This window comes from Aplidium turbinatum, chromosome 17, assembly GCF_918807975.1.
Source record: "Aplidium turbinatum chromosome 17, kaAplTurb1.1, whole genome shotgun sequence".
Classification (NCBI taxonomy): Eukaryota; Metazoa; Chordata; class Ascidiacea; order Aplousobranchia; family Polyclinidae; genus Aplidium; species Aplidium turbinatum.
In genome coordinates, this window is record NC_137488.1 from 18,469,816 (window position 1) to 18,492,607 (window position 22,792).

General features: G+C 37.0%; 1 protein-coding gene across 1 annotated transcript in view; it reads right to left on the minus strand.

Annotated features, from left to right (window-relative positions):
* Positions 1 to 22,570, minus strand: part of LOC145786434 (uncharacterized) — a 31,014-nt gene extending 8,444 nt beyond the window's left edge. The window contains exons 1-22 of the mRNA XM_082598088.1: positions 22,506 to 22,570; positions 21,292 to 21,450; positions 19,995 to 20,197; positions 18,555 to 18,695; positions 15,080 to 15,260; positions 14,061 to 14,148; positions 12,884 to 13,009; positions 11,599 to 11,712; positions 10,805 to 10,884; positions 10,057 to 10,147; positions 9,860 to 9,939; positions 9,514 to 9,635; positions 8,997 to 9,093; positions 8,191 to 8,267; positions 7,503 to 7,637; positions 6,301 to 6,444; positions 5,658 to 5,797; positions 4,102 to 4,237; positions 2,923 to 3,035; positions 2,436 to 2,539; positions 1,789 to 1,862; positions 522 to 668 (exon numbers count right to left, since the gene is read on the minus strand). Of these exons, the coding sequence (XP_082454214.1) occupies positions 522 to 668; positions 1,789 to 1,862; positions 2,436 to 2,539; positions 2,923 to 3,035; positions 4,102 to 4,237; positions 5,658 to 5,797; positions 6,301 to 6,444; positions 7,503 to 7,637; positions 8,191 to 8,267; positions 8,997 to 9,093; positions 9,514 to 9,635; positions 9,860 to 9,939; positions 10,057 to 10,147; positions 10,805 to 10,884; positions 11,599 to 11,712; positions 12,884 to 13,009; positions 14,061 to 14,148; positions 15,080 to 15,260; positions 18,555 to 18,695; positions 19,995 to 20,197; positions 21,292 to 21,450; positions 22,506 to 22,521 (2,568 nt within the window). The 5' untranslated portion in view covers positions 22,522 to 22,570. The remainder of the gene's footprint in view (positions 1 to 521; positions 669 to 1,788; positions 1,863 to 2,435; positions 2,540 to 2,922; positions 3,036 to 4,101; positions 4,238 to 5,657; positions 5,798 to 6,300; positions 6,445 to 7,502; positions 7,638 to 8,190; positions 8,268 to 8,996; positions 9,094 to 9,513; positions 9,636 to 9,859; positions 9,940 to 10,056; positions 10,148 to 10,804; positions 10,885 to 11,598; positions 11,713 to 12,883; positions 13,010 to 14,060; positions 14,149 to 15,079; positions 15,261 to 18,554; positions 18,696 to 19,994; positions 20,198 to 21,291; positions 21,451 to 22,505) is intronic.
* Between the last annotated feature and the right edge of the window lie 222 nt (positions 22,571 to 22,792).

Consider the following 22,792-nt stretch of genomic DNA (forward strand, 5'->3'; position numbering starts at 1 on the left):
TGACTTTCTAAACAATAACTCGTTAAAATATTTTTTTTAATTTTGTAATTTGCGGTGTGCGGTGCGGTGCAGTGTCAAAGTTCCAGATAAATTGCGGTGTGCGGTGCGGTGCGCGGATAGATGAGTCAGTTGCGGTGCGGTGTGCGGATAAAAATTTTGGGTTCGCTGCATCTCTACTCTGCAGTCTAACAACAAAAAAGGCAAAAATATACTGTATATCAGTGATCTGCGAATTTGGCGAGGTGAAACAAACAATTGACGATGTCAATTTTGAGTGCCCCGTTTAAGGCATCAAAAGAAATGAGTGATAAGTGGCAACACTGAAATATGGCAATAAGGAAACAAAGCAATTTTGACTTGGCATTCCACAACCTGTACCAAGCTTTGAAAAAATCTCATACAAAGGAGAAAAAACGCTGTAAGTCAGACTAGATTGAAAAATTAGATGGAATCTGTTATGCGGAGTCAGGACGATGTACCATCGGTCAGACTCCACAGCCCTGTTGAATATATCACTTCACCTTGTCGTCATCATCTTCTTTGTCTTTTGATTGGTCTAAATCGATCACGTGACTGACGTTATTGTCAAGCACAGCTCTCCAAAACCATTTGATTTCATCTTCGTGTGGTTTTTTAGCCGCAATCCACTTGTCTGGCGATTTGTAAACCTAAAAGACGCAAAATATGTTTCATCCCTTAAGTTATTTCAAAATCGTTTTCTGGTCGGAACTTTAATTGAACTATCGCGACCTTCATAGTTGTCTTCTATTGAACTGACTCGAAATATTAAATTAAATTTTATTGTGGGCTGTTACAAGGTTACAACACATGTAGTCGAGTAGTTTTCAAGGTTACAACACATGTAGTCAGGTAGTTTTCAAGGTTACAACACATGTAGTCGAGTAGTTTTCAAGGTTACAACACATGTAGTCGAATAGTTTTCAAGGTTACAACGCATGTAGTCGAGTAGTTTTCAAGGTTACAACACATGTAGTTGAGTAGTTTTCAAGATTACAACACATGTAGTCGAGTAGTTTTTAAGGTAACAACACATGTAGTCGAGTAGTTTTCAAGGCTACAACACATGTAGTTGAGTAGTTTTTAAGGTTACAACACATGTCGTCGAGTAGTTTTCAAGGTTGCAACACATGTAGTCGAGTAGTTTTCAAGGTAACAACACATGTAGTCGAGTAGTTTTCAAGGTTACAACACCTGTCGTCGAGTAATTTTCAAGGCTACAACACATGTAGTTGGGTAGTTTTCAAGGTTACAACACATGTAGCCGAGTAGTTTTCAAGGTTACAACACATGTAGTCGAGTAGTTTTTAAGTTTACAACACACGTAGTCGAGTAGTTTTCAATGCCACAACACATGTAGTCGAGTAGAGTAGTTTTCAAGGTTACAACACCTGTAGTCGAATAGTTTTTCATTTTTGCTTCTTTTTTTTTGTCAGTTTAATCATTTGCATTGTACGTTTCCTTTATGAAAACAATAAACTATCTTCCTTGTTTAGAAAGAAAAGGTGAAAACTTAACTTAAAATCACTTCTTGGCAAGAAGTTGTAGCCTATCTTATTACAGATTGATGAATCAAATGAATCTTGCAATGCGTTCGAACTCGAAAAACCTAAAACTTCAAAAAACCTAACAGTAGTCATACAAGTCGTATTTTATGAATTAATCAAAAAAAGACGCTTGTTGAAATATAAATTTTGTTCTCAAAGAATCTAGTCTGAAAGTTGAGATTGGATTAACAACAGTAATCTAAAATCAATAGATCAACATGACCTCAACGAAAGAAGCGTCTATGTATTCTCGGTCGTCGTTGACTCCAGTTTGAGTTTCTACGCAAGAATGAAGATCTGGAAATACATTTAATCAGACGATATACACTGTACTTACATACATAACAATATATACGCATTTAATCAAGTGTTAATTATTAAGGAAAATCTAAAATATCGTTTTAAGTTGTAAAGGTTGAACCAAAACTTTGTCCCTCTTCGGAAACATGTTGATAAAACATTGGACTTCAAGTGAAAATATTTTTTAGTTAATATCGTTTTTGTACCTCAGTTTATATTTCAATTTGGGTGAAGAGGTTACCTTTTAAAACTGTAAACAAACATAACTCAGCAACAACACTGCATGAAACATTATAAAAACAAAAATTAATAAAAGAACGTTTTCCGCTAGTCATACGGCCCTTTTCAAGCCTAAGAAATGCTAAAGAATCATACAGTATCACTGCAAAAAATATGGTCAGCTTATAGCCTAAGACTAAGTCATGTTGAGTGACGTTTGCATCCCCCCAACAGTTGCTTTTGCCCCACTAAAAGTTTTTTTCTAGATACGTTACTGAGTTGCACCAGAGCCCTTTTGAGGGTCAAACAAAAACTCAACAACTAACAAAAATATATTACAAATGTATTTACATAAAATTGTGCTTTCATCTTCCAGAGGGTATGTCTCCTCGTGGGCCATGGGAAGAACAGTGAGATTTTTAAACTCACGAAGAACTTTTTCGTTCTGGAGTTGACTGCAATGTTAAAATACTAATCACTTAATCTCCAACTTTGCATATAAAAGTGGCATATTGCATACTACTTTTAATGTTGTTTGTTGTATGCAGTTTTATTTTTGATAGTAGAAAACAGGCAGCGGACTGAGTATTACAGACGTGTACAGACATTTGATCGATATAAAATGACTTATTGGCTTGGGTTTTATTCTAACCTAACTTTATTCCTGGTTGGGTTTTAATCCGACCTCGTCAGTCAAGCTCTTTAAACCGACATTGTGAAATATTATTGAGACAGGTCGGTATAGTGAAATCAAACTGTATTTTGGACCTTGCCACCACCTTTTTTTATTTTTATAAAACAATAATGAATCTGTTAACCATCAGAAATTAATACACACCCAGTAGTTTGATTAACTTCTGCAGTTCTTCCTACAGCTTGCTTTGGGGTCATCTCAGTGTAGCCAAACACTAAAATCTCGGCTAGAGTTTTGTAAATAAAGACATACTGGTCCTGGAAAAATGGTGGTAAACAATATACGAAAGTTAAATATAAAACAATAAAGGTTCAAGGCTTTTTTAGTGTTTCCACACAAAAATGGAAATACCTTTAGTAATATAATATAGAGTAGACCTATTGAAGTTTTTAATTTTATGTTTTTTAGTTTATATAGTAATATTGAGATATCTACTTAAACAATTCAAAAGGTTTGATTTTGAGAATCATTATTCTTGAAACGAAAAACAATTTTTGAAAGATTATATTTCTCCCACTTGCACATACGTGCAAAGGTTTTGTACCACTGGCCAGTCACTTAAAATAACAGTCACCCAAACAAAACATTGACGTTATCATATGCACAGACAGCAAAGCAATCGTTTTTTTACATTTCGTTTTCATTCGTCTGCAGACGTTAAATCAATGTAAAATCGACTGATTTGCTGTCTGGATTGTTTCAATTTTGATGACGTGGGGTAGCAATGTAAAGACAGCTTGTTCTACTTGTGTACCCAACTTAACTTCAAGCGTAAGTCATATTATAAGTCACGACTAAATACGATGTTGGCAATTTATTCTGATTATTTGTTGATGAGAGGGATCGTAGGAAAATGAACACACCTCTGCTCAAAGGACAAACTAGTAGTTTGTGAGGTGAGAAAAGAGCATAACTGACATAAAGACACTGGGCCGGTCAAATTTTGAAGTAAAAGCTTCATATAATATCGCCAAAGGGCAATTTTTAAAACGAGCTTGGCTGGGAGAAGAACAGATTTGCTCCATGCCTGTACTTGTAAATCAGCTTGTTTTCTAACGTAGATTTTTTTTTATTAACAGTGAGAATCTTTAGAGACTAATGTGACGTCATAATATTGTATTTACGTCACAATTACCTTGCATATAGTTCATGTATATAAATCAAATATAGTTATTACTATCTGAAGCCTTCAGATAGTAATAACTATATTTGATTTAATTCGCTCTGCTTTGCCTTTTTGCTTGGCATTGAGCACTTTTTGTAGTATTAATAGTTTTCATTGTTTTACTTCATGTATAAAATGACCAATATACTTTTTCTCACCTGATTCTGAACCATTTCAACTCGGTGCTTTCTCATCTTTAAGACTGCTGCAAAAACGTTGGCCTTTTTCTCCTGTGCAATTTGATCTATCAAACAATCTAAACCGATGAATGTTCCAGTTCTTCCAACTCCAGCGCTGAGATATTTTCATATATGATGTAAAGGGAACATGTGTTATCAATATCACGAAAAAGTGTTCTATGCCAAGCAAAAAAAGCCAAGCATTTGAATTAGGCTATATCAAATAGTTTCCATTCACTAGATGGTGGGTCGACGAGGTCCCATTGGAACATGTTGCTATTGAAAAGGCCCACCCCAGTTCGCAAGTGATTGAACTTCACCCAATCCTCCCAAGGTAGTTCTACTTGGAGCAGAATTACCTCGGAAGGATTGGGTGAAGCTCAATCGCTTGCGAACTGGGGTGGGCCGTTTCAATAGCAACATTTTCCAATGAGGCCTCGCTGACTCACTTCTTGTATACCGACCTCAGGATAAATATGTGGACCTCACAACGCTCGATGATCACACAATTCATTGGCTGCCTGTGCCTGAATGTAACAATGTGACCCGCGGCAACCTCAAACGCAAGAAGGGGAACCATCAGACTGTTTCGCCCTTTTTGGAATCATAACAAAGTTGTTATTCAATTCTATTTGAATAAGAACCTTCTGAAGATTGCAATAAAAGTGAACCAACCAGTTAGCATTTTTAGTGAATGATAACTGGATTTGATATGATTCACTCTACTTGGCATTGAGCACTTTTTATTAACGGTATTTATTGTCTAGTTATTGTGTTGTATAATGTATATATGGCCATTATTCCAGTGTAACTACTGCACTGATGAGACCGGGAGGTCGAAACGGTGTGCACTGTCTGCAGTTAGTTATGCAGTTACATGCAGTTCACATAACCAGAGCGATTGAAAGAATATATTGGATCGGTCCCAATGAGATAATTGGGTCCCACAAAGCTTATTATCTCCAAAGAATGCAGAGTGGTTTCTTTAAGTTCTTGGACACCAGGAAAAATGTTACAAATCCCTAATATTATTACGCGCCCAAATTCAAAAATACCACTTTGGACCCCACCCTACATGAACGCTGGATTCAAATATGAAAAAGGATGATTGTATCATCCTAAGCATTATGCTTCTCTTTGTTCCTTTGAGTGTACAGCTTTGAACTTATAAGTTACAGTAATATTATCGATTCAATCAATTTTTATTCCAATTACTGAATCTTATGTAAATCAAACCTATGAATGAAAGTAATTTTTTAAACTACATTAACTTATCATAGTACCAATGCGATTGTGAGCATGATCCGCAGACCAGCACTTTTGGTAATTAACCTGAGTTTTGAAGTTATTGCAATATGTTAAGCTTACTGGGGAAAGGGGTATTCGCTTCAATTCCAGTAAGAATATTTTTAATTTTGCTTGATACTTTGTTTTAGGTCATAACATATATTTTTACACAAAATAAATCTATTTCTAAATCTATTTTTATCTTTCGAAATTGACTGCCTTGCTATGTAAGTGTGCTATAAACAAACCTGCAATGGACCACGATAGGTTTTCCTTGGGTCTTACATTCAGTGATAGCTTTTCTGAACCGGATTAATCCTGATGTGGCGGCTGGTGTCCCATGGTCAGGCCAAATGACGTAGTGGAATTGAATGACCTCTTTTGTGCCCTGTTTTTAGATTTTCAAAAAGATAACATCATGACAAGTTGATTAATTGCAAGAATTTTATCCTCGAGATAAAACTGTTTCTGTGGAAGCTTATTTGTGGAAGTTTCAAATACAAATGGCAGTTTTGAGCCAGTGATTCCAGCCCGGTCACTAAAATTAACAGAGTGGAATTGGCTACTCCGTTTGTTGCTTGTTTTGTAAAGCGTAAAGTATTACTTCTACTTCTACCGCTGAACAAAGAGCTATCTTCAAAATGCGTTGCTCAAGCACACAATCCAAGAGTTGAATCATCGACAGTTGATTTTCAATAAATAAAACAAAAAGATTAACGCCAAAAAAAATCATTTTTTATAAAAGAAAACTTACTAAATTCAATCATGTTCAACTTCCTTTATATCAAAGTCAACAAAGTGTACTCGATGTAAAGTTAGAAGTTCTCATCTTTTGCGCACTCATGAAACTTTGAAAGTTATAGTTGGCCTCGTTGAGATCTTGATACTAACCAAAGAAACTTCGTTTTGAAACTCTTCAATGCAGAATCTTCTGACGACAAACGATCCATAGTTTTCTTCCTCTTTAAAAGTGACGCGAAGATTCCTCGCTTCCTTCATCTCTCCAACGTCAGGCCAGTACTTGGCGCATTTTGGCTGAAAACCAGGTTACAAAATTCTGTATCTGCATTGTTAGTGACTTCAAAAGTATATAAAGCAGGGGTTCCCAACCTTTTTTATACCGTGGCTCCTTTGAAAATTTTGAAAAATCACTGACCCTCTTATTTTTTTCTCCACCTTTTGAAAAAAATAGGAAACATTACTTTAATTAAAAAACTTGTTTATTTCATAAAGATTTGGGCAAAATGTATAGTGTTTTTATTAAATTTTAATTTATTTCTTTTGTTAGATAGTGTTGGAGTGGACTTAGAGATGATAAATTAAGAAAATAATTATTTTTCAAATTTTTTCGTGGCCCTCTTGAAAAAGGCTCATGGCCTACTAGGGGGCCATAGCCCCCAGGTTGGGAACCCCTGATATAAAGTATAGGTTGTTACAAACCGTCACTTTAATTCATAAACGTTAAGAGTAAAATGGTTGGAATTAGGGTTTTAGAGTTTGCAGGTTTTCATACAACTGTAAAAATGAGAAAACCCAACTTGATCCTGGGAAAAAAACGGTATTACCATATGCACACACTCAAAGACATAAATCGCTGAGTCCCGGAACCACAAATCTGGTTTTATAGTCCTAGTTGAGGTGTTTGGTCAATCAAGATAAAAAATACAAAACCAAAAATACAAAGTCTGTATGGCCTACTGATGTTTAATACACGTTTCCAGAACTTAAATATTTTTATCGTTTTTTTTTTTTTTTGGAACTTACGATACAAACAGCAGTTAATTTGTTTTGGGGGTTCTGTACTTTAGTATTCCAATTGACTTTGAAAATATTTATAAGAAATCAATAAACAAATAATGAAAAATAAGATCTTTTTGAAGTTTTCACCAAAGGTTGAAACAAGCTGTTAAGGTTAATAATAATATATGTATCAAATCATTTCGTTTCGCCCTTTGATTGGCATCTGGCACTCTTTTAGTAATTTCAATGATAATTATTGTGCATATAAGTAGGCTACTAGAGACAATTGCAGCTAATATGTTATCTAATATAAATTATTATTTGTTTTATAAATGTAAAATGTTTTTTCTTACCACTCCACCTTCTTCGACATTAGCAAGCATCACAATGATCCTGCATTCCTTCTGCCATATCATTGCCCAGAAGTCATCCACTGTATGAGGAAGTGGTCCTTGTGATGCAATAAACTTGCCTGGCTGTTTGTATCCCTGCAAAGTAAATAAATGTTACAGTAATTTACTATGGTGGTTGTTCAGTTTTGTTAATCAAGTTTTGATGCACGAAGCTGAGCAAAACACTTCAAGAACAGCAGCTCTATATTACGTAGCAGGTGATAAATAAAATCATGAACTTAAACAAACGAAACTTCACTCTGTCGGTTTCGGTGATGGGCCATACGTCAGTAATTCAAAGCCTCTACAAGTTCGCGAAACCACAGGTTTAAGATTTCAATAAGTTTTTTTTTTTCAGTTTTCTTACAATAAATAAGACCTCAAATGATCACCAAACGTTGACACTCTTTGCAGTTTCAAAGTCAAGACTAACCACGGTATAACAATTTTCTTAATGTTATTGTTTTAAAATAAAGTTACAGGTAGGCCTAAGCTATTGTAGCCTACTGTATACATAAAGCTACATAGTTTCATATGTCTCTATGAATATTACGCAACAAATTGTTTACGAAATAGCGCGTGACTGACGGTAGGATATACAGTAACTTTGATGGGTTGCAGTGCGACAGTAGTCTATATACTGTATTACCTCTACAGTTGAAGCGTTTATGTAAGTGTCTTTGCTGTTCTCATTCGAAGGCATCAGTTTAACGCAAGTTCTGTCGTCTAAAAATAACAAATTTCACTTTAAACTGTGAACGAATCATTACTTAATGCGCCAGCACCGTAAATTTTCCTACTGGAAGTAAACATTGTTTATTAAGAGATGACCTTGTAAAGCAGGAAAGATAAAGTGAATTTAAGTATATTTGTAAAGGTAGAGTTAATTTTGTGAAAGTTGGTAACGGATAAATGAGAATGAAAACTTGAGAAGGTTTGTAATAAGCGCAATTACTGTAAAACCGAAGCCTCAAAATTTCAAGGATAACGAAAAAACAATAATAATAATAATGTTAGTTTTTATACAGCGCTGTATCCATCGCTGAATGCGTTGCTCCTCAGCGCTTTACAAAGCAGACAGTGTCAATGCAGCCGTATAGAGGCGCAACTGAGTACATTATTACCCGAATCTATTCCATTGCTCAGTGCCAAGCAAGAATTAGATTCAGTAGCGTTTTTAAAAAGTCTTTTGTATGACCCGACAGGGTATCGAACCCATTCCTACCGATTCAAAGGCGGACGCACTAACCACTAAGCCACAAAATTGAAGCAATAAGAAAGTAATTGATAGCCTATTTCTTACAAGTTAAACAAAAAATAATAAACAATGGATAGTTTTGATGGCAATTTATTAAAATTTAAAATTGTCCAAGATTTCATCAACCGCTGTTTATTTCTTATGACACATTTCAATGCTTAGTTAAAGTTTGAACCAATAAAAAAAGTTCTATTTACAAGGCAAAATGTTGGTGTATCTGTTCTTCTGGGCATTTTCAGGAGATTCGGCAAGACTTTGATGGAATCCAAGTTGACCAGCAATTTCTTTTATTTTCTAATAAATAAGAAAACACCATTTAAAAAAAATTAAACAGATGCTTCAAAAAAATAGTGATGCCACGCAAATATTCGAACTCTAAGTTCCCGCTTACTAAGCTCACTTCGGAACCGGATAATTTTGGACTTATTGAACGAGTAGACCTAATAAGTGGGGGACGATTCTTTTCCACTTCTGTACATTCCGTAAAACAGGATCGAACCAAATTGGGCTTAATAAGCGGGTGGGTCAATAGAAATTGGGCTTAATAAGCGGAGACTACTGTAGCACACATTGATGGTTAAAGATAGAAGAATCTTCTTACAGGTGCTTTGCATTGAAGAAAAGTTAACTTTTTGTAACACTTATCACATAATAAACATAACAACACGTGGAAAAACATGCTCAGGAGAAAATCTACCAAGAACAAGGGCTTACAATCATTTCCGCATGAAGTTCATTATTTTCTGTTTTGCCGGCATTGTCCGCATACTTCTTCACCAAAGCGTCACGAGTCATCAGAAAAGATTTCAAGAATTGTGGGGAGTTATAGTAAGCGTCTGCGGTGAACAAAAGTAGCTCATTTGTTAATCACAAAATTATTTTATTGAACTAGTTTTTAGTTGTTGAAAAAGCCTTGCTGGCTAGTGTGGAGGCTACACCGATATGGTTAGCGAAAAACAATGCTCGCTACTCAATGGTGAGTATAGTCAGGTTATGCTGGAGCCAGGAAGATCGCTCATTCTCAACAGTTTCAGTTTTTGGTTGTTGAACTGACATTTACCTTTTTCATCAATTTGCTGTGAGGACTTCTTCACGGAATATCTTACGGATAAAAGCTTAGATAACTTTGTTTTCTTTCTCCTGTAACGATGAAAAGAAACGTTTAATTCAGAGATTGCTTTCCCAATACTGATTGCATCGCGTCTGCTGGCATTAAATCAATTAAAAATATGTTTTGAAAGCGAGATAAACACTCACGTTTTATAGAGGATTCCTACCAAAAGCAGGAGCAGCAGAATACCACCAACGGTTCCAAGTGCGGCAGCGAGAGGCGAGTTTGTTGGTATTGCTAAGAAAACAATTAATAAAGATAATAGGCTACTAATGTGAAAGAAGGAAGGAAGAAAAGGCCGTCACAAAACGCGATGGCGTTATACAGCGACGAATGGCAGCTGGATGAGCATGGAAGAGCTGAAGTGGGTTGTGAAGAATTGAGAATTGTGGATGGAGATGATTTATAGAGTGACAGAGTCGTAATCGACTGAAGGGATGATGATGATGAATGTGGTTTTTATAACGATGGCGCTGTATAAATGTTGCTTTTTAGAGCTTTACAAAGCAGGCTGGGTCAGCGCAGTCGAGTGGAGGCGCAGCAGAGTACATTATGAGCAATACAGTAGACTACATAAGAGAGTCATAAAGTGCTATTAATGTCTCTTAAACTTCCGTTTTATTTGAATAAAAGTGCTGACGAAGTCACTTTCACGGACGGCGGCGAAACTCTACAAATCATCTTTTGTTTAGTTGCCAAATCTGATTATTTTTTTCACTACATGCCAGACTTTTGAATCTGTAAAGAAATGAACAGTACAATTTATATTACCAGGTTCCAGACAATGAGATGTGCGACTGCACTGCGATCAACCAGAAAGAGTTAACAGAAAAAAAAAAACAATTTACCAGGACAAAATCAAAACTACATTGTTACGCCACAATTTCACGTTACCTTCAGTCATATACTCCACTCCTGCACTCACTCCCATCAACGGGTTGCCAGCGTTCTCTAGCCATGTGACGATAAAAAATCTAATAAAAATAATCATGATTAAGACGACGTGAAGATTTGTAAAGTCATTAAGACCCCGATCGAACATAAATGGAAAACGCCATAGGTTACTCGATTTTCACCTTGTTTGGGATTATCAGCTTGGGTCAAGCTGATAATCCCAAATAAAGGTGAAACTCGAGTATAGCGCCTTCCATTTTTGTTCGATCCGAGTCTTAACAATCATGATTCCAGTATATTATGATGCATTACAGTGACAGATGCAATATTACAGAATAATGGCGCCTTTTCACTTTCGTCATTAATCAAATGTCTTGCCAAGAATACAGCCATAACCTCGAACAGTGTCGAACCGGCACCCTTTCCAACGTCGTATCAGGGCTCTCACTACCTGGCTACGTAGCGGACCAACTTAAAACAATACTCCAGTAAGTTTTTTTGTCGTATCTAAGCTTATTCCTGGCAGTTCAAAATTTAGATTAAGTGGACGGGAAAGTAAGAAAGCTAATCTTCGTGTCTACCTTCGGACGTGCCTTTAAGTGTCCTGCCAAAAACGCAGTCACATGCTTTGGAATGGTGTCGAACTCTCGCCCTTTCCACACCAAACCAGGGCTTTCACCACTCGACTATGCAGCTGACATACTCCAGGAGTAAAAACAAGCAAACTAGAACTAAAAAGTTAAAATACGAACGAAGAAAAGAGCTTTTAGCAAAAATAACCACAACAGACAAACCCATATTTGGTTGCAGGGGTCAGACCATCGTTTGTGCATTCGTAATCTTTCAAAGTTACTTTACATCTTGTCGTTGATTTATCTTGTAATATGATCTGCTTTTCACCTACAAATCTAACAATACAATATTACATTTGCTGGACCTACTTCAGTGTGGTGAGATAAGGCCTCCTTGAACAGTTTTTCAATATAGGTCAGGTTCCTTCACCATAGAATTACTGGATACCACGAATGGTATTAATACCACAAAAGAGTGCTCAATGCCAAGCGTAATGCTAAGCAGAGCTAATTCAAGTAGATTGAATCACTATTATCAAAGCCCTTCCTGTGAAGACAATGATCTAAAATACTGAAAATACTCTTGTCTGGCTTCGACACTGGCGTAAGCTGTGAATGAATCACAGTAACCTTCACAGCCTGTTTCACGGTTTGTGGGATCGTTAGAAGGTGCTTATTCAATCACGGAAGCACATATTTGAATTATTCAAATATGTGCTTCCGTGACGTAAATCGTACGTAACAAAGTGGTCAGATGATTCAGATATCTGCTATATGATGTCACACCAGCCAACACCCAATGAGCTCGAAGCAAAACACTAAAAGACGCATTTACACTAAGAGAAACACATTGTACAATCGCGTTTGAATTGAAGATGGTGTCGACCAATAGAGTAATTCGCCAACAGAATGGATAATTTAAACTTTAATTCGGGTCATATCGCATATTTGTAAAGGATTTGAAGCACAGACCCACTCAAGGCATATGTTTCCACTTTTTTTGAAGTATTGTACGGGTATTGTAGCCTGTAACTTTTTTCATCCACAAATTGACCCTATATGAAGAGCTGTAATCATTGAAATGCTTTGCTCAACTACTGACACTGGGAGCTCAGCCAACATTACATTGCTTTTCATTTTCTTGCTAGGCCAATGTTTATTTGACTGAAACCATTGACTCACTTTCAGTACACTGGGAAAGGCAGCTGAGAGAATAATTAGGGCCCGCGGTACCAATGAGATCTTCGTGTTTCATATGAACATAGGTGTTATAAAATTTGCTATGTATATATCCAAATAATACAGAGGGGTTTTGTCAAGTTTCACGGGCCCCTTGGAAAAGCTATGGGTCCCTAAAATCATTCCTTGCCCGGATCCAAAAATATTCCCAGGACCCCTCTGTCAACGCTACCGACATTGGATAATAATCTTGGACCAAAATCTGATTATTCTTAGTGTAAACAACGTCAATGATGCACTAGATTAACGTAACTCGGCCTAATCTTACCTTTCACTAGTCGACAAGCAGAAAGAACCTGGATCGTTACGCTTTAGAACGTCATCAAATAATGTCTTATCAACTGTCAGGTCACTAACTTCGCCACTTGCTTGAATTGCCAACAGGAAGTAGCATCTGGACGAAATAAAATCAAATATAATCCACCAAAAATCCATTAATATCGTGCTTCTTTAACGCATCCCTGCCTTGTGAAGCGTAATTGTACAAAGTTAAAAAACTTTAAAAACCTGCATTAAGTTGGTTGTACAACAATGTTCAACGGAAACAAGCCAAAGATAGCTTTATAGCAATATTAACAATACACGGTACACTTTCGTATTGTCTTGCAATTGCGTACAAGCTGCTGTGTGATGATTAGTTGATTAGGAAACTATTTCCTACTATGATTGTAAAAACTTTTTTAGAAAATTTATTCTTCTTGCAGAGGCTTTGAACACGTAACGTAGCCCCAGCCACTGAGAATAACATTTCGACATTCCAGAAACAACAAAATCAACTGAACTGGACTGAACAGCTTGTTTGTTTGTAAATTATTCCCGCACTGAGCAGTGAGGGTGAATGGAAAGCTGTTCTTGAAATGTGTTGCTCAAACCCAGACTGCAAATTCCGTCATTTTTACATTGATTTAACGTCTGCAGACGTTGAATGAATGTAAAAAATGATGGAATTTGCTGACCGGGAATGCTCACTCCAAGGGATGAACTGTGGCTGCTTGAGGCGGCTTAGTGGTTAAAGGTGGATTTGTGTCTTCTGTGATTCAATAGACCTGGGTTCGATGTTCAATCTGATCACACCAAACGGTTAAAATTTAAATTTTTTTTTCCTTGACGCTCAAAGGCATGGATTCAGAACATTGAGCTGCACTGACACTGTCTGCTTTGCAAAGTCCTCAGAGCAACGCATATCAACACTGAATACATCGCTGTATGAAACACACATGATTGTTATTTCATAATCTAAATTTTACAAGCAAGAGTCCTATATAGCAAAATCTGTCATTTTTACATTGATACAACGTCTGCAGATGGAAAAAATGACGAATTTTGCTGTCTGGGGCTCTTGCTTATAAAATTTAGATTATGAAATAACAATGATGTGTGTTTCATACAGCGATGTATTCAGTGTTGATATGCAAGGGATGTTGCAAGTGATAAAATTGCCATACTTTATATATCCGAATTTTTCGTCAGAGGAAGGAATAGTTACATTCGTCGATCCTTCTTCAATCACTGCACTTTGAACCACATTTGGTACTGCAAAATACAAATAGTAAATAAATAGGTAAAATGTAATTTATGCAAATGCAGGTCGTTTGGTATCAAAGGGGTATCCAAGAAAAAACTTGATTGTTAAAATTTTTAAATTCCTTAATAAGGCATACATTACAGTAATACAAAGCTCGTTGTCTATTATTTGATAGTTTCCAATACCTTACTGAGGAAATAAATGCATTTCTCACAAAATATTTTATATTGAGGTGCTAGTTTGAAGTTAAAATATTTTCCAATTATACAAAACAACAACAAATTTTTACCTCAGCTTAATACTATTCCTACTGCACGTGAAGCAGTTGTGTGGCTAAAGAATTAGCCTACGATATAACACTTATTTCACCTCCTAACATCTAACCAGGCATTGAACATGGGAAGAACGTACTTGCTTCCATTTTAGCGCATGATCTTAACATGAAGCTCACATGACAGAACTAGTAGTCATATAGAAAGGTTTTAATTTGTTATGATTTGCAGCGCAAGGAAAGAAAAAGGAAAACTGGAACCCCTCTCTCAGACACAAAATTGAAGGGAGGCGTGCGCAAGGCAGACAGATATTAACCTACTTAAACCAACAAACCGTCAAAACCAACACCAACATACACCTCATTCACACAACCAGGCCCGGATTTAGGGGGGGGGACAGAGAGTGCAGGTGCCCCGGGCCCCCCTACGTGAAAAAAATGTGATTTTGTGTTATTTTTTTTTCCTTTCAGCCTCTAAAGTTTCTGCAAAATGCTGTGCAGTGCTAGATTAATGCTACTGTAGACGTAGAGTTGGTTTTTCGCGCCGTAGGCGCGAAAATTCTTTTTGCACGGTGGCCTCCCGATCTAAAAGTGCCCCGGGCATCCCATCATCTAAATCCGGCCCTGCACACAGAAAATAACAGAGAATCTTGAAACTTAAGACCTACCTTGCACTGAGGTGACACATTCTCCCTCAATAGTTGGAGATGTGGAATTTAGTGAGACAGTAATTCTTCTGTTTGGATCCATTGAAATGTTCAGGAAGGACTTGGGTAATTCGATTAAAGTTCGATTAATGGTTTCTGATAGAAATGTCGATTCCTCGTTTTCTTGAGTCGTGATTTGAAGCTGAGAAAAAGTATTAAAATTAAGAATAGGCCTACAATATAATTTAATTAAATGATAATAAATAGTAATAACATAATGCAATCAGAAGTATGTTAGTAGAATAGTAGTCGTAGAGTCGTTTAGTGTGCAAATCTCATATGCAAGGTCTTTGCCACATCAACCATTGTTTAAAAATGTCACCACATGTGCGTATTGTTCCATATCCGCCGCTGATCTTGGTAGCTGGGCTATCCTTGACTAGGTGATCTACATCCTGAATGCTGAATTTGCAGTGTGGGCGTTCAGGGCTGCTGAAAGTACCCGACCTATGTAGTGTTTGGTCAGTGCGGGCGTGTTTGCTGATGATCCTATTAGCTGTTACCCAGTCTTGTTTGTTTGTTGTGTGAAATACCGGAAGAGCCGTTGTTGGGTCGGTGATGATGCCTCATTTCTTTGGCAAATTTGCGTGCCATTATTGGTTCCATTCGTGATTCCCACCGAAATGGTTGTAGGCTGGTAATTTTAGTATAGATGGGTTTTCGTGATTTCAGTCGATTAGTTTTTGGGGTTTGTTCAATTCTTTTTCGGATGGGTACGTTTTTTGATACAGGATGAACTCTTTTGAGTGTGTGAGTTAAAAAATCTAAGCATACAAGTATTATACAATCGATGCAATCTGCATGGTGCATTTAAAATGAACAAAAGGTTACTTACAAAATTGCAACTAAAATGTATTTTATAAAACAAAACCAAAAACCGATTACCGGTATATCAATCTTTTGTGATACTGCGTAGGCATCAGCAATACTTCTCTAAACAACATTCCAAGTTGCATAAAACAGTTGTAAGTGTGAAACACAATATATTCAGTAAATCTTGTTGAAAGTAGTAGCCTAACTCTGAGCAATCAGTCGTTTTGCTTAACTTATTCTTCTTCTTTTATGTGACGCAAGATTTTTCGTATTTCGTAGCAGGCGATGGAAGGTCGAATAAACATAGCTTCGTTTAGTGCTGCCATGCATTCTATTTGGTGCCTTTTAAATGTGACATTCAAGAATGACATGGTCAGCACTTTGTCCCTCCGCGCCACACTCGCAGACCGAAGAGGGAGTCAAATCCCACTTGTGCATATTAGAATGGAAACCGACGTCTCCTGCTCGAATTCTTTTGAGCTTGATCCAAGTATGCCGGGACAGGATCATTTCAGGGAGGCGCGCCACTGTGTGGGACTCATGTTGTCATCTTCCTCACGGTAAATCCCCGTAACTGAGCAAAGTCAGACCAATCACAACAAACAGAGACATATCAGGACATCTTTGCCGTGATAGGCTAAAAAGATAAATCCTCGGCCTCAGAGAACGAAGAAAGATGCCAAAAGTTCCAACATACTCCAGCCGTTGAAGGTCTTACGACGAGTAAAATCGACGTCGTACAAAGAATACCTAACTTTGCTATTTATTATTGTAACTGTCTCCGCCGCCAGTGTAGCCAAATCGTTTGGCATCCGCTGGCTTCGATCAGTCTTTTAACAAGGTTGATAGGATCTCCATTCTGTTTTGTCCTTTGCGATGTTTTGCAATCGATGGAGATGTGGTGTGCTGAGCAGGGATCCCAGGCCAGCTTTTCTGATGTCAGATCTCAGCAGTTGTAATAAGTTGGTACGGTGACGTCCGGTTCGTCCTTGGTACTTTTTGCTGCCAATTATTGCAAATTCAAGGGCTTTCTGGGGAGGTGAGTCCTGGTGAAGTCTCAGAATGTGTCCAAACATGTTCCATCTAATGATGGAGATCTTGCAAGACAATGGTTCACTGGTGCATATTTTGTAGAGGTTTTTGTTCGAGATAAGACTGTTTGGCCAAGTTCGGACTTTGTTATTATTCTAAGAAAACAAAATTTACTTCACAATGTAGATATTAACGACCTGTTTTAATCTGATGCTGCGAGTTTGCTGTGGTTATGGTGATAATATATTGTATACGTACAATACGATAAATGCTACAACCAATCACCGTAAACATTTTTTTAATAAACTCATTGTTAAAATTTGTGATGCCGTATAGCACTTTCCAGGTAACCATTCTACCGGTATGTCTGCTTAAAACAAGTATATTAGGGCATACACTACTTACTTTACTATCATATAACTGCTATCAAAACCTGTTCCAACTAACCCTATCTACCATTTTCCAGCTGGCCCCATAAGTATATGGCAAACAACTTTCCTAAAACATTCAAACATGGCGCATTTGACAAAAGCTTGTTTATATCTTAGTGTTGTAGAACATCTACCTACAGCTGACACACACCAAAACTCGTCTGCCTATCTTTTACGACATCGACGCGTAAGATGTTTCTTAAAACGCTAAAAATTGTACTTTGAAAGTAAAAAATCACAAAATTGTCAGCCAAACAGACATACCTTGACTCAACTAATTGAAACTGTCATGGATTACGTGTTTCATAGACTACATCACATGGTGGCAGTAAATATTAAAAAAGTTATCGAGATTTACAAAAATGGTGATTTTTCAACTAACCCCGCTTTCCCACTCATCCCACTCTCTCAATTACGTTACAGCAGGTGGCCATCCCTCTACACTTTTTAAACAAAGCTTATTAAATCGATTCCAGAAAAAAATAATAGCTTTTGTTGATGAGGTCAACTAGTTTTAAAAAATATTAGGAGTAAGCTAATATTATATCTTTAAACTACTTTCTTTTTGCATTGTACACTATTTGATGATGCCTGACGATCGATTGGTATGTTTATTAATTCCAAGTCCCTTGTAAAATCGATAAAATTTTCTTAAATTTAAAGCTAAACTGAAAATAAATAAATTGCATTTTGACATATTCTCACTTTTGTCAATTTAAATCGTTTTGGTTTGTTTGCATTGGATGCAATTACCCTGCAATATGTTGGCATATAGACTACCTATCATGCAGATATATATTTACAATAATAATAACCAGGGCAGTTGAGAGGATATTTTGGGCCAGGTAGTGATGAGATCCTCTTGCCCCAAATCAAGACACGTCTAAGAAAAATGCACAATATCCAAAGAAAAGCGGTGGTTTCTTCAAATTTCCGGCTCTCTTGAAAAGATTTTCGGCACCATAATAATTCCAAAGTACCCCTGGACCCCCTGTCAACGTTACTGGTAATAACTTAACACCAATCAACGATCGATTGGCTTGCTAGATGATTAACACGCAAATTGATTAATACGCAATAATGCTTTATCTGTGACGTAATGTATAATTTCAAAATGCAAAACTAGTATAAATTCCACTTAAAAGTGTTCACGATGCTACCTGAGTTTGTGTCATGCAATCAAAAACGTCAACTGAGATGTTGCAGACTACACCACTTTGCTCCAGCTTCACTTTTGCGTTGGTTGTCTGAACGGTTTCATTAACAGTGTAGCTGTCGTTTGTCCAAATACCCAATCGCACCTGATAGAAACAATAGAAATATGAACCAGTGCTGGCTATTGGAATAAAACGACATGCTGTCGGAAGACGGTCGCTTAAATTTTTATTTTTATTTAGTTCTTTTTGGTTGTCTAGTCCTAATACAACACTGCATAAACACATTGAAAACTAACTAAGTTATAAAACTAAAGACAATTACGAAAGAAGTAGATTAGATTTAAAAGATTTATTGTGTATCTCATCATCATCATCCTTCTATTTCATTAATAACGTATCCGAAACGAAAAGAGATAGCAGCCTACTACCCTATAGCTGCAATAAGCGGCGTCAATGAAGAGGAAAAGTGATAAAACGTTGAAACGTTTTAAAATCTCCATGAGCAGTCTGCTTCATGTTTGATACGTCTGGATAGAGCAATAAAAATATATCTGATAAAATTAATTATCATTTGAGCCAAAATAAGTTGCCTTGTGGTTATTTCTGGCTACCCGTATTTTGGAGCAAGAGCTTCTAAGCTAGGCCATACGTTGAAGACTACTTGATAATTTCAGATTGAAACAAATGGATATAGGTCTACTCTAGCTAGAACGAGGTTTTGCAGATTTTCATATCAACCAGCTGCTTGTCAATCTGTCAGAAAATTTTGCTTTTGGCAAGTTTCTGAACTTCAACTAAATTTTCTGGGTAAATCCGCGTTTAGGCTTGCTTGCAACTAATTTGTAGGTTTTTGTAAAAATGCATAGTTTGCCCTGTGCGTGACAAACGTCCGCCTCGTTAGCTCGGTGGTTACGCGCCTGGCTGAAAATCACGCGGCGCAAGTTCGACTCTCGGGGTGTGCGCTTGAGCAACGCATTTCAGGACTGCTCTCCATTCAGCAGCACCTAGTGAATGGAATAAGTCTCCGGCAACAACAGTTCTACAATCGTAAACTTCACTCTGTCAATCTCGGTGGCCGACGTTTTTTTCGTAAACAATTGTTCGTAAAATTAATTCTTCGTAAAACAATTCTTCATAAAGCATTTCTTCGTGCATGCAATTGAGAATTCATGTATACCAAGAAATGCTTTACGAAGAATTGTTTTAGGGATTTAATTTTACGAACAACTGCTTACGAACAATTGTTTTACGAACAATTGTTTAAGAACGATTTACCTATAACCGTCAATCTCGGTAAGCTGCCCTGCGTCAAGAGCCTCTACAAGTATGCAATACTACCAGGAAGAATCTATCAAGGCTTTGTCAGTCCAAGCGTAAAGATTCAAAAAAACAAATCAAACTTTACGCCTCGTTTCGGTTTATCACAGTGGTCAGACTACCAACCGCTATATTATAAGTTGAAGATTCCAGGAAATTTTTAAAAGTAAGGTTGTTGCTGTAAGGCGGAGATGGCATTTTGATGTTTGATTGTTTCATTTCATCATTTTCGAATACGGCGTACGAAAAGTCTTCTTTCAGCCTGTTCCAGTAACTCCATTCTACTTCGTAGTTTCCGCAATTATCATCATAGATATTGATTTGTACCACTGAAACAAGCGCAGCAATAAGTTTTGCGAAAAGGAAGGATGATTCTCGAAAAGGAAGGATAAAACTCACTAATGCCCAACAACAACAGCAACAACATCATCAGGCAACTTACTGTATCTTGCAAAAAAATAAACTATTTTCACTTAAATCCAACTTTGCGGATACTATTTTCATCAGCAAACAATCAATCAATCTATCTGCTGCGAAAAGGTTTTATTTATATTTCTGAGCAGCAAAGTTAAGTCCAACCTCATCAGTTCACCACCAACGTACAAAGTGTGTGTAACAAACATGCACAAGTAAAATATCATCCCAGACACCAAGTCAGTAAAAATGGCGGATTTTGCTGTCTAGGATATAGGCTACCGTTAGCGGGTTTGTGAATCCAAGTTCTTGAAATTATTCCCAGATGCTTGGAAATGTTTAAGTTTCAATTTGAGAAATTTCTATTCCATTTAATTTCAAAAATGTGAAATTTTTAAGTCCTGGTTAGCAACTCTGATATTTTTGGGTTGTACCGATGGAATTTATTGGCTCTACAGTGCCAGCCATGTTTTCTTGCAGTCACTAGTGTTGATAGAGGAAATCCGGGGGGTACTTTTAGATCCCTCCATGATTTTAGGGGTCCACAACTTTTCCAAGAGACACGCTAGTTTGAAGAAATCACCGCGTTCTTTTTTGTATAGTCCATTGTTTTTAAAAGCGTCTTTACATGAGGTCCGAGGACTTCATTAGTACGGGGCCAAAACTATCCTCTCAACGGCCCCGTTTGCACTTGAGGAGAATTCATAGTTTAACTTATTGAGGAACTGAATGCATAGAAAATTGGCGTTTTTTTTGTTAGGAATCTTTCTTTCAATGTTTTGAAATTGAAGAAGAAGGTTTTGACAATTTCTGTCAAATGGAATTGTTTTGCGATCACGACAAACTCCAACATTGCTGAAATCTTCTTCACCAGAGTTTGACGGATGACGGAAAGTTTTTTAGAGATTAATGACGGAAAGTTTTTTAAAGTTTCAAATTATAAATGTCTTGGGTAGGTCTACATTCAAACAAATATTTTCGTAAAAAAACAAAAACAACAAAATGTTACCTTTGATTTGACAAATAAAAGATTTTGTTGAACCGCAATCAAGGTTTGTCCACTTCCATTCAGCATCAGAATCATTGGGCTGCACCATTGCCATACAGTCTCCATTGGTAGGAGAATAGTCAGGAGCCCAGTTGCTATAAGTTGCATTGTTGTTGCTTCCTGGATATATTTAGTTTTTTTTAATAAAAATGCAAATGCATCAAACTATTGCAGTTGAAGTTTGGTACATCTGCCAAAAACGATTTGCTGATGCTTTGACGTTTGATGCAAAGATAGTTTGTGCTGCGTGTATTGCAGTGAGATTGCACCTAGGCTGCATTTGGCGATCACCTAAGCGTTGTCACAAAATGTCAGCACGGAAAAAGTGCCGAAGTCCACTTTTTAATGTCATTGATTTTACGACAGGCAAAACGTTTTGTTTTAGATGCAATTGAGTTCGGTCTCGGATTTGGAACCTTGGGCCTACTTTGGAAATTTTGAACTTTATTACATTTTTCTAATTTAAATATTGTTTTAAACGTTATAGAAGCGTTTGTTGATGTTGCAAGAAAACCAATGTATAAAAAATCCCGGCAATCCTGGTGAGTGGCAGTTCAGGACGCTGGTGCGACACCTAGTGAGGGTACACGACTGTTGTGGGAAATCATTCATTGACTGCCTAAAAGGTGGTCGCAGAACTTAGATATTTTATATTCTTTTGATCATCATAATACTCATGTTTTATTTTGCGTCTATTACGACAACATGCAGTACACTGCGATGACAGATGCAATACAACAGAAAGCAAAAGGTCGTATGATCATCTAGTCGGCTGCTACCATTATTTTGTCATTCTATTACGTGTCTTAACGAAACACAACTGATTTGTGCTTTGGGGTGGTTTCAAACCGAGGCCTTGTTGAAGGTCACGCCAACACTTTCACAACTGGGCACCACTGCTAATCATTTAATCTAACAATTTAATGCAGGTTTGGTGGCTGTTCAAATTAAAGATAGAGTTTTCCAAACACTTATTTATGCGTATTTTAAATCTTTTGGTTTTGCCATCTTTTCCTTTGTTGGTGCCAAACTCTTGTGTTTACTTTGACGTTTTCCATATATTCGCAACTGCAGCATAACATAAAATGAACTGAACATTTATCACCAGGTAACAACAACTTAGATTCGAAAGGAAAAAAATATGAACTTTTTTCAGAGTGCAAATCACTGCTCACCGGGTGGATAGAACATTTTTCCACTCGGCCAATACCATGCATTTTCCTTTCTTGTCCCTCCCAGAAAAAAAGTTTCTATCGTTTCACTGTGAGAAGAAAGAATTAACAACAATAATTGTTGACTTTTAAGTTGATATATTTATATACGCTTTTCATCACTAAAAGCAATATGGTATAAAAAATGAAATGATCAAGTTTGAATTTCTAATATCATAAAAAAAATTGACCTGCGCTGTACATAGGCCCACCCCTAGGTACCCCCAGCCCCAGGTCATAAGTCCACACGT